The sequence below is a fragment of the Megalops cyprinoides genome, chromosome 9 (assembly GCF_013368585.1).
Source record: "Megalops cyprinoides isolate fMegCyp1 chromosome 9, fMegCyp1.pri, whole genome shotgun sequence".
Classification (NCBI taxonomy): Eukaryota; Metazoa; Chordata; class Actinopteri; order Elopiformes; family Megalopidae; genus Megalops; species Megalops cyprinoides.
In genome coordinates, this window is record NC_050591.1 from 7,007,532 (window position 1) to 7,020,542 (window position 13,011).

The following is a 13,011-nucleotide window of genomic DNA, read 5'->3' on the forward strand; positions in this document are numbered from 1 at the left end:
GAGCTAACAGGGCTGCTAGCAACATTAGCTCTATTGTCAATCTAGGTAAATAACACAGGCAAATATATCTCATTTGGCACATATTTGCAAGCGAAAGATGAAGGGGTTTCATTTATTAAATCAAATGGACATCCCAGAGTAAGGAAAACACCCCTGATCTCCAGATTTGTGTTGCATGTTGGGCAAACACACTATTGAGATGAACAGTTAGCAGGTGAACAAATGAAAGCACTCGGTTTTTCAGGGGCATGTGCATCACCTGTTTCTGACTGCTCAGGCCTTTGTGCATAATATCAGATACGTGGTATCACTTAAGAGCAGGACTGGCAACACATCAGTGTCACAAGATGTGTTGTCAGTCCTGACAGGTAAATGAAGCTACCTTGCCATGCCAGTTCTAATTGTATTGCCTTCAACAGCAAATAACATTAAAATGAATAGTTCCAAAAAAAAAAACGTGTATAACTACCTATAAACATCCGTTGTCATTTATTTTTTTTCATGTATTTTAGCATGCCTAAGTTCTTCTAACCAAAATTTTTCATTAGTCTGAAAATAGATTTATTTTTAAAAAGCTCCATATGTGCCAAAGCAAAGCATTACATCAGAGTATTGTTCGGTATAATGCATTTTATTCAAATAGCAACAATTTAAAAATTGCCACAACAAAATCAGAATGAGAAATGGTGGATGGTAATACAGTCTTGTACTGCACATATTTGGTCACCATACCTTCTTTGGAGGTAGTGTCAAAAGGCAAAGGTATTTCCACCAATGTGGCAGTCATTTTTGTGCTTATTATTATCCCTGCTGTATTTTTGTGTGAAACTGCATTACAGTTTGTGTTCTTGTTGCATTTCTAAATTTCTAGCTCATGAGCCTATTTACCAATTTTCAATACTCTTGTAGTTACCAAACATTTTTAGTAATTTTTTAGATTCTTTGCTGGCTCTTGTATTATATTTCTTTCCTATAGATTTCCCATTATACATTTCATGTATATGTTAGACAGACCAGTTTCCATAAAAGACCTATTTGCCACTCACAGGGGGATACCTCTTGGTGAGAGCTGACAGAAATTGTGAAATTATTCTGGGATGTTGAGTGAGATTGTGGAGTGAGACTTCTCCAATTTACCTGTCTTGCTACAGCAAGATTAGTGCGGTTGTGTCTATGAAGAATCTAAAATCATTCACCATGAACTAAGATTCTCTGGGATAACTATTGCTTTTACTGACAGTGTAGACAATGCTCATGGCTCAATATTCCTGCCTCACAAGGCAAAAAATGCACTCTGGGAACATTTTTAATGGAAGCAAAAAAAATTACATCGAAGACTGAAGATGACATAATAAACCTTTCTTTTTTCATTTTAATATAAAAAAATGGTGACAATAACTCCCAAACAACCGACCCGGACACAGGGAATGATTACAGCGATAATTTGTAATGAAAAGTGAGCCCCCTTGTGCTAGACAGATGCTGTGCGATAGAGTCAGGGTGATGTATCAGCGCAGGAAAGGCCTGTCCGTCAGCGCATGGCTGCAGATGCCTCCTAATCACCCTCTCCCTTCAGCACGCTGGCAGGCGTGCGGGGCCGCGCTGCCTGCTTATCTCCGCAGCCCTGTCTGCATGCGGCGATGGAGTCCAAGATACCTGCTCTCATATGGAGCGCAGCGCTGTCCTCAGTTTCCATTATATACAGGTGCGTGTTAGCACCGGATCTCACCCCGTGCCTTTGACTGAAGACTCAGTAAATGCTTGGATAATGCCGGACTTGTGCTGTAATTAACTGAAATCACTTCAGTCTTCGTTATTTATCCGAAAAAACAACCCTATTTTTTTTTTATTGCGTAGCAGTATTTGTATAAGTAGGAGCTCTGAGGCACATTAAATTAGACCAAGGGTAGGGACGTGTGGGCCTAAATGGCTGTTTTTATTTTGGCTCAACACTGCATCACTGAAACAGTCTTGACTGAACTAATTTTGCTGTGCCCTCTAGTTCTGGAGGCATTTGTGATTGACAGGGAGCTGTAATACCTGTTAGACTGCACTCCTCACTGCCACATACTGCTTCTTTCATGCCATTCCCCTGTCCTTACAAAAAAAAAAAAAACGAAAAAAACATTTGCACCGAGTAGTTGGCCAATAGGAGTAAAGTTTGACCCCCTTAGCGAATGTTCCTGTTGTTGTATGCACCTCCGAGGAGATGATGCAACGCATGTGCACATTTTAGACACTGGATCCACACACACAATTAGATGACCCGTTTCAGTGAATGCTCTCCTCCTCTCCGTCACACAGCACACATTCTGAGAAGGTATCCGAGTGGAAAAGGATTCTGTTCACTCAGGTGTCCTCTACTATTATTTTTGAGAGAATTACGTTCATGTTGCACATGTATTTTGTCCTTAGCAGTACCCTGTGAAAGATTACCATTCAGACTCACTGACATATATAGACCAGTATCTCTTTAGCACTCTATTTTATTGACCACCAGTTGTTCTATTATATACTAGTTGCTGGAAATATCAAATGAATCCATCCAGAAAGGAGTAACTTTGTTCGATTCACATCAAACAGTGTAAAATACATTTTATTCACAGATAACCCCTACAAACAACCACAATTTGTATAGATGTACGTACATGACGATGAAAAACAGATGAGAAAACAATTTGTTGTGGGGTTCAGTATAGTAGTCACACAGCAGAGAGGGCCCTGAATACTCTGTGTTACTTTAGACCTCTGCGTTTGCCTGTGAATTGGGGCTTTTCTCCCTCACAAACAGCATGTTGTGACACAAGGTCAATGGGTGCCTTAATGATGCAATATTAGTGATAGCAGCTGCTTGCTGTACTCATATAATCATTGTTTGGAAATAAGCACGATTTTATCATTTAATGAATACATTTTACGTGTTTATGCCAATGAAAAATGATCTAATCAGGACAATACTGACATACTGTAAAGAATCATTAGCCATCTCATTAAGCACTTTTGCTGTCATTTTTGCTCTTGCTCTTCAGCTGGTAATGACTGTTTGAGACGGGTCCAATCATTTTATCCAACTTGTCTCACACTAAGCTGCTGGCAGCACATTCAGGAGCACGTGGGCTGGTGCCATGTGCGCCACAACTTGCTGTATTCAGAGTTTAAGAGCGCCCCTCTTACTCCAATTCACTCAGTCATATTCCGAAAGGTCTTTCCGCCCAGTTTCCCGCAGGATCTCATACACAGCAGAGCTTTTCCAGGAATACAGCTCAAACGCTAAGGTTTCTGTGGGTGTCGCGTCAGTCCTCCTCCTTTTCGATGTAGGTCTTCGCTGCAGAGCGTGCAATCTGCCTGGCCAGGTAGCGCTCTCTAGCGGAGCTTACTGTTTGCTCACTGCTACGCTTGGCAAACTTGCTGGGCCCTGAGGCAGGACTGTCTTCAGTAGCCTCCTCCTCCTTCTTATCTTTCTCCTTATGTTTGTCCTCTTCTGTCTTGGTTACCCGATCCTTCTCTCTGTCCTTCTCTCTACTGGTTTCTCCATCCTTCCTTTGGTGCCTTTCTCCATCTTTTTCTCTTCTCCTTTCCCTCTCTCTCTCACTGTCTCTCTCCCTCCCTCTCTCAGCCTCCCTATCTGAATCTCTCCTATCCCTTTCTCTCTCATCGCCTCTCTCCCTCCTTCCGTTTCTGTCCCCATCTCTCTCTGCATCTCTTCTCTCCCTCCCTCGATCTCTGTCCTCTCCTCTCTCTGCATCCCTCCTCTCCCTCCCTCGATCTCTGTCCTCCCCCCTCTCTGCATCCCTCCTCCCCCTGCCTCTATCTCTATCCCCCTCTCTTTCTGCATCTCTCCTCTCCCTCCCTCTATCTCTGTCACCCTCTCTGTCTCCATCTCTCCTCTCCCTTTGCCCCTGCCTCTCCTCTCTCTTCCTTCCTCTGTTTCGGTCCTCTTCCTCCCACTCTTCGTCACTCCGCCCCTTCTCATCTTTCCCAGAGCGGCGTCCACTCTCCCTCTCTCTGCTTTTGTCTTTATGGCTTTTCTCTCTGTGCCTGTCCTTCTCTCTCCCCTTCTCTTCCAAGGAGGGCGAGCTCTGTTTTTGGCGAGTGTCACTGGAGGACCTCTGATCGTGGTCTGATTCGCTGTCGTCATGAGAGACTGAGGCAACTCTCTCAACTTTCAGCTCCCTGCACAGACACATAGACAAAGGGAGTGAGTCACAGGCACACAGATGCAACGCATCAGCACTGACAGTTTACCTGCTCATTAAAAGACGGGAGTTCCCTGGTACCCTGGCACCTTTGTATAATTGAAATATCCCCCTCTTCCTTCTCACCTAGCTGCAGTTGGGTCAGGCAGTCTCTCCTCGCCCACCGTCTGGTTCAGAAGGTGTCTGTAAAACCCACTCAGGTCCTTCTGCTTCTTGACATCCATGGCAGCTACAAGAAAGCGCAGCGGCGTTACCCTCACACACGGCAGCACAGCCATTCTACCACGTGCAAACAGTTATCCCAGCAATCTAGGCTGATGAAACTACTATGATGACTTGCATCTCTGTCTTGGTTGTAATAAAAAGTGCTGCTTCTTTCTTTTACGCTGCAAAACCAGAAATACAGCTTTCACTTTTTGTTGGTTTGCTGTTACATTAGACACATTTGTCTAATGGAGCAAGACAAAAAGGAAGATATTTTGGATTGTGGTTGTGGATATTTTACACAGATTAGTTGGAGAAAAGTCAGCAACAAGGAAAACAGTACACACACTGTAATGTACATGCAATATACATGCTTGTTATTTAAAAAAAAAAAAAAAAAAAAGGCCAAAAGCTGAAAGTACTACAGAGCGCCCCCTGCAGCGCCCCCCTCACCCTCCAGAGCAGCCTCCATCTTCTCCCTCTCTGCCTCCTGCTCCCTCTCCAGCAGTTTCTGCCTGTAGGCCGAGGTCACGAAGGCGTCCTTGTCCTTGTACTGCTCTCCCTCGGCCTCCCTTTCCTTCTGTATCTTCCTCTCCTCGCGCCGCTCCTGCTCCTTCTTCCTCTCCTCCACGGCCCGCATCAGCTGCGCGATGTACTTGGGCTGCGGAGGGAGGCAGCGGATGTCATAAACCCAGAGGGGGTAACCACACGCCTGCACCGGCCAGTCTGTGGGTGTCAGAGCTTTCGGTCTGTTCCCATCACAGCTGTAGCATGTGCCTGTATATACACGGGCTTAGTGACCGACAGTACAACACTATTAAACTTACATTTGAGATCAAAAGATGAATATGAGGCAAATATGAGGCATATACTTTCCCATTTTAAAACAATAGCACTTTTTGTGTTCAACCCCTGCATAGGTGAGTATAGATATTGGGACAAATCAGGTTAAAGTAAAATATAGTGGTATGAAAGCATTTGGTCGCAGATCCCTTACATGCAATAACTGTAATAAGCCTGTGAGACACTGACGTCACCAGTCTCTTGGTACTGTTCTGTGAGATGCCTTGCCAAGTCTTTACTGCAGCTGCTGTTGTGGTGCTTTGGAGGGGTTTCTGACTTCAGTCAATCAATGCAACAGAAAACACCTGACCAATAAGGAACACCTGTCAGGCAACTGTTCCAATACTTACGCTCACCTAAAATGGTAGGGGGGCACAAACAGTGTTATTGTTCTCTATGCGCATGAATATCAAGAAATGGAAGGTTATAATCTGTAGTTTTGCCTTGCATTCATCATGCTAGCTTTTACACTCATCAGCATTGTTACAGGAAACAAACATGGTGTGTGTGGGGGGGGGGATTATGTTTTGGGTTTTTTTCCATTAAAAGGGTCCTTTTTAGGATAGAGGGGGTCAATTCATACCAGGACAGTTTAACTAAAAAGCCCTTATACTTTGCCAAGAAGTTCAAACTTGGCAGAAAAGGGACATTAATAATTAATTTCCTCTGTACAATGCAATTAAGATCAAAGTATAACACACCTTAATAAACTTTAAATCCCCTGCTTAAACAGCAACACACACACACACACACACGCGCACACGCACACGCACACAGAGACGTATGTATATATGAAAGAAATTTACACGTTGGCTAACTTTTTCCAGGTGACCCATGTGTAAAATGTTATGCTTTAATGAGGAGTGCTGCACAGAGCAAAGTGGAATCTGTTCTGTGTATTTTACACTGTGCGTACGCTGCTGTCTGTGCGCCGCTCTGCGTCGGCCGGCCCCGCTCACCTTCTTGTTCTCCCCGCCCAGCGCCTGCTTGCTGCTCTCCTCCCTCTGCTTCTGGATGTCGTCGTACACGCTGTCGTACTCGTACACGCTGCTGTCCTGCTCCAGGGCCTTCTGCATCTCCAGCTGGGTCTGTTGCACAAAGGGGTCATTTTCTCACGCCCGCTCTCCACTCTTACATGCCCGCTCTGTCCCCCCCCCAACCCCAACCCCCCCCGCTTCCGCTCACCTGCTTCATCACCTTCTTCTTCGTGGCCTCCCTCTGCAAACTGGCTCCCACTGAGGTCTTGGAGAGAAGCACAGAGCACTCAGGGTGAGAGATGCATGCATGCACATGCACACACATACACGTATGTACATACATACACACACAACCCCATACATACATGAACAGACTCAGCCGACTATGCTACTGTTTCGTGTCTTTTTTTCTTACTTACATGAGTTAGACAGTATAAGCAGATAAGTGTAAGTTTGGCTCTTTGCCCAGTGGTTCATCTTTCATTGGAAGTGCTGTAAATTTTACGAGTCTGTTAGCTGTTAAGAGTTACAGAAAGATGCTGTAAAAGCATCATGCTATCACTTACTCAACAGCAGTCACATAAAAAACATCTTGCCCAGGCCCAACACAAACAAACATGACCATTTTAGGAATGCAGCTGCATGCAAACTCTACTTTTAATTTGGGGATTACCATCAGAACAGTTCTCTTTCTGTAGCTAATGCATTGCACCTTTCACTGATGCACAGTTCCACAAACACTGACCAGGCCAGAATGTGTATAAGTCCACACAGTGAGAATGTGAGAGGCTTAATGACAAGAAAAGGCCAAGTTGCCTCATCATTTTGCTTGCAGCCTATAGAATGTATCTAGATGAATGTCAACATGGCTATGTGTCTGATCTTGCAAACTCTAAGCCTATGTTAATACAACGTACAGGTTGGACACTATACTGAGGAGATGTATTCACTATGAATCTCGCACTGGTTAGTACTGTCATAGGCCACTAATGCACTGCCCTCCCCATGTGTGTGCCTTATTGGGGCAATTTCCTATGAGAAGCCTCTCGTGAGTGATAAGAAGTTCCTGTTCTTTTGCTTGTCCTATCACACAGGATCTATATTAAAATGCACCTGGCCTTCCTCTCTGTAGCTCCATCTATCTGCCTCCATTTCTCCCTTCACACTTACCCCGATCAGTTTTCTTTTCCCTATCTGGAACAGCTTCTTTCCATCTGTCTTTCACCTTTTAACTTCTGCTTCTCAATTAACCTGTTTTTTCCATTCTTCCCCATCACCACTTCTGTCCTTCTCATATGCAATCATTCCCTGAAACCCTGCTCAGCCTCATTCTACTGCTTCTTTGAAACAGTACGCCTTTCCGGTCCTCAAGCTTTGGAAAAACCCGCCGAAATGGCTGCTGTCCTTGAAAGCATGTTTGTTTGATTATTTGGTGAGATGAGGGACATTTGAGACCACTGCTGTCCTTTTTTTTCCGCTGACCCCTGGCTCGCCATCTTCCTTTAAATTCTCTGTCATTTTCTGTTACTTCTAATCCTGGCCTTTCCATCATCCTTTCTCCTTATTGGTCTGATCCCACCGCGCTGCCCCCAAAGCTCCCTGCAGATTTTTCTCTGATATGTCCAAGCCGTGAAAACAGGAAATGAAACTCTTTCCCCCAACTGCGACTCCCTTTATCAGAGCCAGCCTGTTCCCCGCTGCCACCACTCGGGTAATAAACTAATTTTGAACAGAGAATACCATCTTATCTCCACCAGCAACCCCTCCCCCTTCCCAGTTCTCCCTCATTCCACAGTTAACATTATTGCTTCCAGAATGCCGAGAACTTCAGCTATCTGCTTTTTCATTAAAGCCTTGATGTTCCATGATATGGGGAGGGGGGGAGGGGGCAGATCTGAATGAGTGGCAGAGAGCAGAGGAGACAGAGGGGCAGAAAGGTAGAAGGAGAGAAGAGGCAGAGGGGGAAACAAAGGGAGATAGTACCTGCTCTGTAGGTTTCTATGAACTTTGAGAGGAAATCTTACTGACTTTGAGTCACTTTAGAGAAAAACAGAGCATCAGCACCTCTTAGATGGCACACACTACACTGAACTACTAACAGTGCCTCACAGCAGAAGGAAAAAGTGGGATTAGGTATGGGGAGGCAAGAAGCAACACACTGTCTTTTCTCACTGCCACACTCAGGTATGAACTGACCGCACAGTGACTATACTGGCCTGCAACAACATCCGTTCCAGCTATGTTACAGATCAACTGCTCCTCACACTGCCCCTCTATACAATTTGACAGGGGTGGCAACCTCTGGCTAGACAACAATATGGTACATTATCAATAGCCTACCTAAGCAATGACACAATATACTGAAATATATCTAAGAATTTAGTTTGATAAGATGTGATACAATACAATTCACTTCAATACAATATGTTTCAACATAATCTTAAAATTATTCTATGCTTTTACAAAATGTTGTGGGATCCCAGTGATTGTTGGAAAACAACACAGACGGTTTTGAACACGAGCAGCAGGACTCAAGGCAAAAGCCTCACTCATTGAGCATCTCACAGGAGGTTTTCTACTGACCGTGCATTGTAAACGAGATTCCACTGAATGGCTGCACAGTAAATAGAAATGTTTGCCATTAAATATTCATTTAACCTTTTAATGATTTACACTGAATGACAGACATCTGTATCATGCCATACCAGCAGCTAAAAAAAGGTTAAATTATTAAACACTTAACATAGAAAAAAAAACATCTGCTGAGTAAGCAGGTCCTCCATAGGCTTGGCTTGGCTCACATCCTTCCCCATGACTGTTTTGTGTCATGTAATCACAAATGGCTGCTATATGCTGGTTACACTTGATGGAATCATTGCGTGTCTTACAGACAAAAAACAGGAATATAACAACAATGTTTCTCTGTACAATTAGTGACTCATAAAGAATTATTTTTTCTGTGATCCACACTCTACACAGACAACTGGAAATACAGGGGTGCAGCTGTGGGGCAGCAACCCTCTGCAGGACAGTGTGATATTCGAAAGACATAACAGAGCTAAGGCACACCTGGATTCAGTGTAAATATAACAAACCCCTGCCAGGTAGAGGTACAGCAGAATCCACCCTTGTGTACCTACCCTATCAAATCTTAACCTGCCAAGTACCCTATTCATCAATTTAGTGCTTCAGTTCCAAGTTGAGTTCTTCAGTTCTAAGTTGCGCATAACACACAAGATATGACTAGCTATTTCCAGGTCCTCACTAAGAAAGAGATCACATATTATTATTATATATTATTGTCAAATGACAACTTTTATTCTTTGGTAATTAATATAAAGAAAATATTCTGTTCGATCATTTGGTATATGGCGCCATCTATCTACAGTCTTCGGACACTATAATCAGAACAGAACAGGACCAAGCACAACGCGAAAAGAACTCAAATGTGAGCAAAAGCTGCCATCGTGGTGGCCCTTTAAAAGCCACATGTACATTCACATGTATTCATTCAGAAGACATTCTCATACAAAGGCCCCTACAAACATGTGTATTCAATAGGGGTGTGTACTGTCATCGTGGGAAATGTTCCAGTATTGTAAGAAATTTTGCTTCAGTGGAAATAAGTGCTGTCATAGTCCATGCAAACTCAAACTAGCACTGCTAATTTCCAGACACAAGATTCATACTGCCACAGATTTTCATCACCACAACATGTACCAGTATGTGCTGCAAAAATAGTAAGGAACAGAAAAGGTTTAGCTAGCTTAGCTTCATCCTAAGCTATATACATGCTTAAACTGTATGTTTCAGCATATTTCTGTTGTGCAAGTGCAATGTCGAGAACTACTGAAGCTATCTGTGCTCATAGTGAAGACAAATTGATTTATCACATTAAACTTTCTAAGTCTATGCTTTTCATGTCATTTTTTTTAACAATTTTTAACAATGAGATATGCAATTATAGGCTATATTCATATTCCTTGGTATCTTGCTTTTCACACTACAGTGTGTGGATACAAACACAAGCCTCAGACCACTGGGCTCTACAGCAGTGAATAACACACATTCTCACTTTCATAAAATTGTTTCAAATTGAATACACCTTGGAATATTATGTTGGTAACAACAAATTACACAGAGGCATCTGAATGTTTCCAGTTTAATTTAAAAATACTTTAAGACACCCACATGATTTGGGTTTGGAGCCCCGACATACAGGTTTTCCCCAGTAGCGCCAACAACAGATTCCAAGTTCTGTTCATGGCTGGTTTGATCTGCCCACTTCACTTACCTCATCATCAGAGTCATCGCCAAACACAGAGGGCCTCAGCAGAGCAGCGGGTTTGGCGGGGCCTTTCCGCGGCAGTATCAGCCCATACCTTGGTTAAGAAAAAGCAGCGTAATTTGTTTTTTATTAAAAATTAAGAGCTTGCTGGCTTTACACCATAATCATATATACAAACATGCTAGTTCCATGGTGGTTTGACACAAAAATGACACAAGTATTTGTTATGTCTGTGTTGTAAAACAGAGTTTGAGTACTGGCTTCTTACCTTGACAGTTAGATTCAGCAGGCATGACCTATCTCCTAACCACAATTATTACAAAGGACTCACGTTCAGTCTTGATGCTGAATAGTTGTAAAACTAGTACTACACAATAATTCCATCATCTACACATCATGTGCTACACAGGTGTACCATAGTAAGGAGACGGTCTTCATGAGAATCCAAGTCACATGAAAGAATCCATCCACTTTTTCTGTCTTGATATTTTCAAAGCCTGCTGTTCTCTCTCACCTAACAGGTTACACAGTAATAAATTCATGCCTCAGACAGTGGGGGTGAATGTAATTTCCCTCCCAATGGACAATTTTCATCCTTAGCATTTCAATCACCATATTTTGTGCAGTGCAGTCTCTATTATTGGGCTTACGCCTTCTGTTCTGCTGTTTACAATAGCGGCATTCGTTTCAAAAGACTGTTTTATGTATATTGGGTCTGCTGGTTTGCCGACATACGGCCCTGACAGACGTCAGGACGTCAGACGTCAGGGCCATAACAAAATGGCCCTGACGTCTGACTCATTACAAATCTTCACTTTTGTACCATATAATCTAATGTATACAAACGGAATTCGGACTGCCACGCAATACATGCCTAATCGTGGATAACCTGGACTTCCTCTTGTTCTGCTTGCTCTGTCTTAAATGTCTTGGTACATTTCCTACTACTTGATTTTATGCTTCTCACACCCGTCCTTCCTTGTTATCCTTAGGGGTGGAAATTTCGACTCTTTTCACTCAATCGAATAATTTTTGTTTAGTTTGGCACGGATATCTCATTCAGTGACTCGCTGAAACTTGGTAGTATTTTAAGATATGGTGGACGTTGCTTTTGCATAGTAAACTAATACAGTACACTGAAAAGATTCGCTCGTTAGCAAACTTCATGGTTCACTTCATGTCGCTGACAGTGAATAGATATCTTGGTTGTGTATGATACACCCAAGTTAGCTCACGCTAACTATCTAGTCTAACCAATTAAAAGCAACATAATTTCAAAAGGGCGCACACATCAAATCATTTCCTATCATTCCCTCGCATCGCAGACATTGTGTAGGTTTGTTTTGGAAAAGTGATTCTTCATGTTGTGAGGTAATATAGCTCAAACTGGTAGCGCAACATGTCTTCCGTCAATATCAATAATTATAAATGGCAGATCAACCTTATTCACGCACGGGTTTCAACTTACTGACAGAGATCAAGTAGCTGTTAACTTTGTTATTTTTGTTCTGATGAGTAATTTTTGTAAAGTCATCAAGTCACGAACTACAATCGTAACGACCAGCTATCGATATGACAGGGCAAATTAGCCACGTTAGTAAAATATCAAGATAAAATTGTGAGCTAACCAGCCATATCGTTATTAGGCAGCAATCACGAACAGGCGTTTGCCATTACCAACAAAATTGTTTCCAATATGCATAGACTAATGTAGCCTACCAAACTACACATGGTAACTTGCCAATCACAAAAATTGATTTCACAACGACAATTCAGTATTAAAAAGATCTGACATTCATTATATTAGCGAGCAAGCCATGTGTACATCAGTTTTCACTGTCTTTCACAGTGTAAATTACTATGAAAGTATACTGTTGCCATAATAGCATAACAATTCAAGGGGCTTGCTACATCGTTGCTCTTGATACTCACTGTTTACCGGGTGCTGCCATTTTAACCAGGTTAGCGGCCTTGATAGCAATACTGAATTATTTTCCTGTTATTATTTTTCTTAAACTTATGTTTAACAACGACCTGACGGGCTGGGGTCCTTCTGCTTTCCGTTTCCGCTTCCGTCGCATCGTGGAGTTACGTCATATTAGGTAGCATTCGATCTGCCTATGTAAAATAATTCCACAAGATCGCTTTATAGGCATTTCATTTTGAATTGATCTTATTTGATTATGTAATGTAATTAACTTGTGTCATATCGGAACTCGCGACCTAGCCACGACTATGTTGCCTACCAGCGTAAAGCCGGCAACGACAAGCCGAGGTTGAGGCGTTTCAAAGTAAAAGTTTGTTATTGTTTTCATCGGAATATGAAAAGAATGTAAGAAATGAGTGAAATAAGCAGGTAATAAGACATAACATTGATAAAATTATAGTATGCGAGTATCTTGTAAAAGGGCGTATGATTTGCATATATAGCATACACTTATCTGCACTACAAAAAGTGTAATAGTCATTCAGTGAAAAGGGGTCAAATTGATAGCTTATACCC

At 42.5% G+C, this 13,011-nt stretch overlaps 1 protein-coding gene across 1 annotated transcript; it reads right to left on the reverse strand.

Moving 5' to 3' along the window:
* Window positions 1-2,560: 2,560 nt before the first annotated feature.
* nsrp1 (nuclear speckle splicing regulatory protein 1) lies at window positions 2,561-12,571 on the reverse strand. The gene is made up of 9 exons (XM_036536852.1): window positions 12,441-12,571; window positions 10,515-10,602; window positions 6,429-6,485; window positions 6,203-6,331; window positions 4,854-5,061; window positions 4,323-4,425; window positions 3,995-4,173; window positions 3,495-3,910; window positions 2,561-3,464 (listed from the first exon to the last, which is right to left on the reverse strand). Exons 1-9 carry the CDS (start codon window positions 12,458-12,460, stop codon window positions 3,294-3,296), a joined length of 1,371 nt encoding a protein of 456 aa, XP_036392745.1. The 5' UTR covers window positions 12,461-12,571; the 3' UTR covers window positions 2,561-3,293.
* Window positions 12,572-13,011: the final 440 nt, after the last annotated feature.

Bases quoted from the DNA above. Each gene is read 5' to 3' on its own strand.
- nsrp1 (XM_036536852.1), bottom strand. From the start codon at position 12,460: ATGGCAGCACCCGGTAAACA. The intron at 6,332-6,428 runs GTGAGCGGAAGC...TTTGTGCAACAG, and splicing joins AGAAGAAGGTGATGAAGCAG to ACCCAGCTGGAGATGCAGAA. The intron at 4,426-4,853 runs GTGAGGGGGGCG...GCTTTCTTGTAG, and splicing joins GATGGAGGCTGCTCTGGAGG to CTGCCATGGATGTCAAGAAG.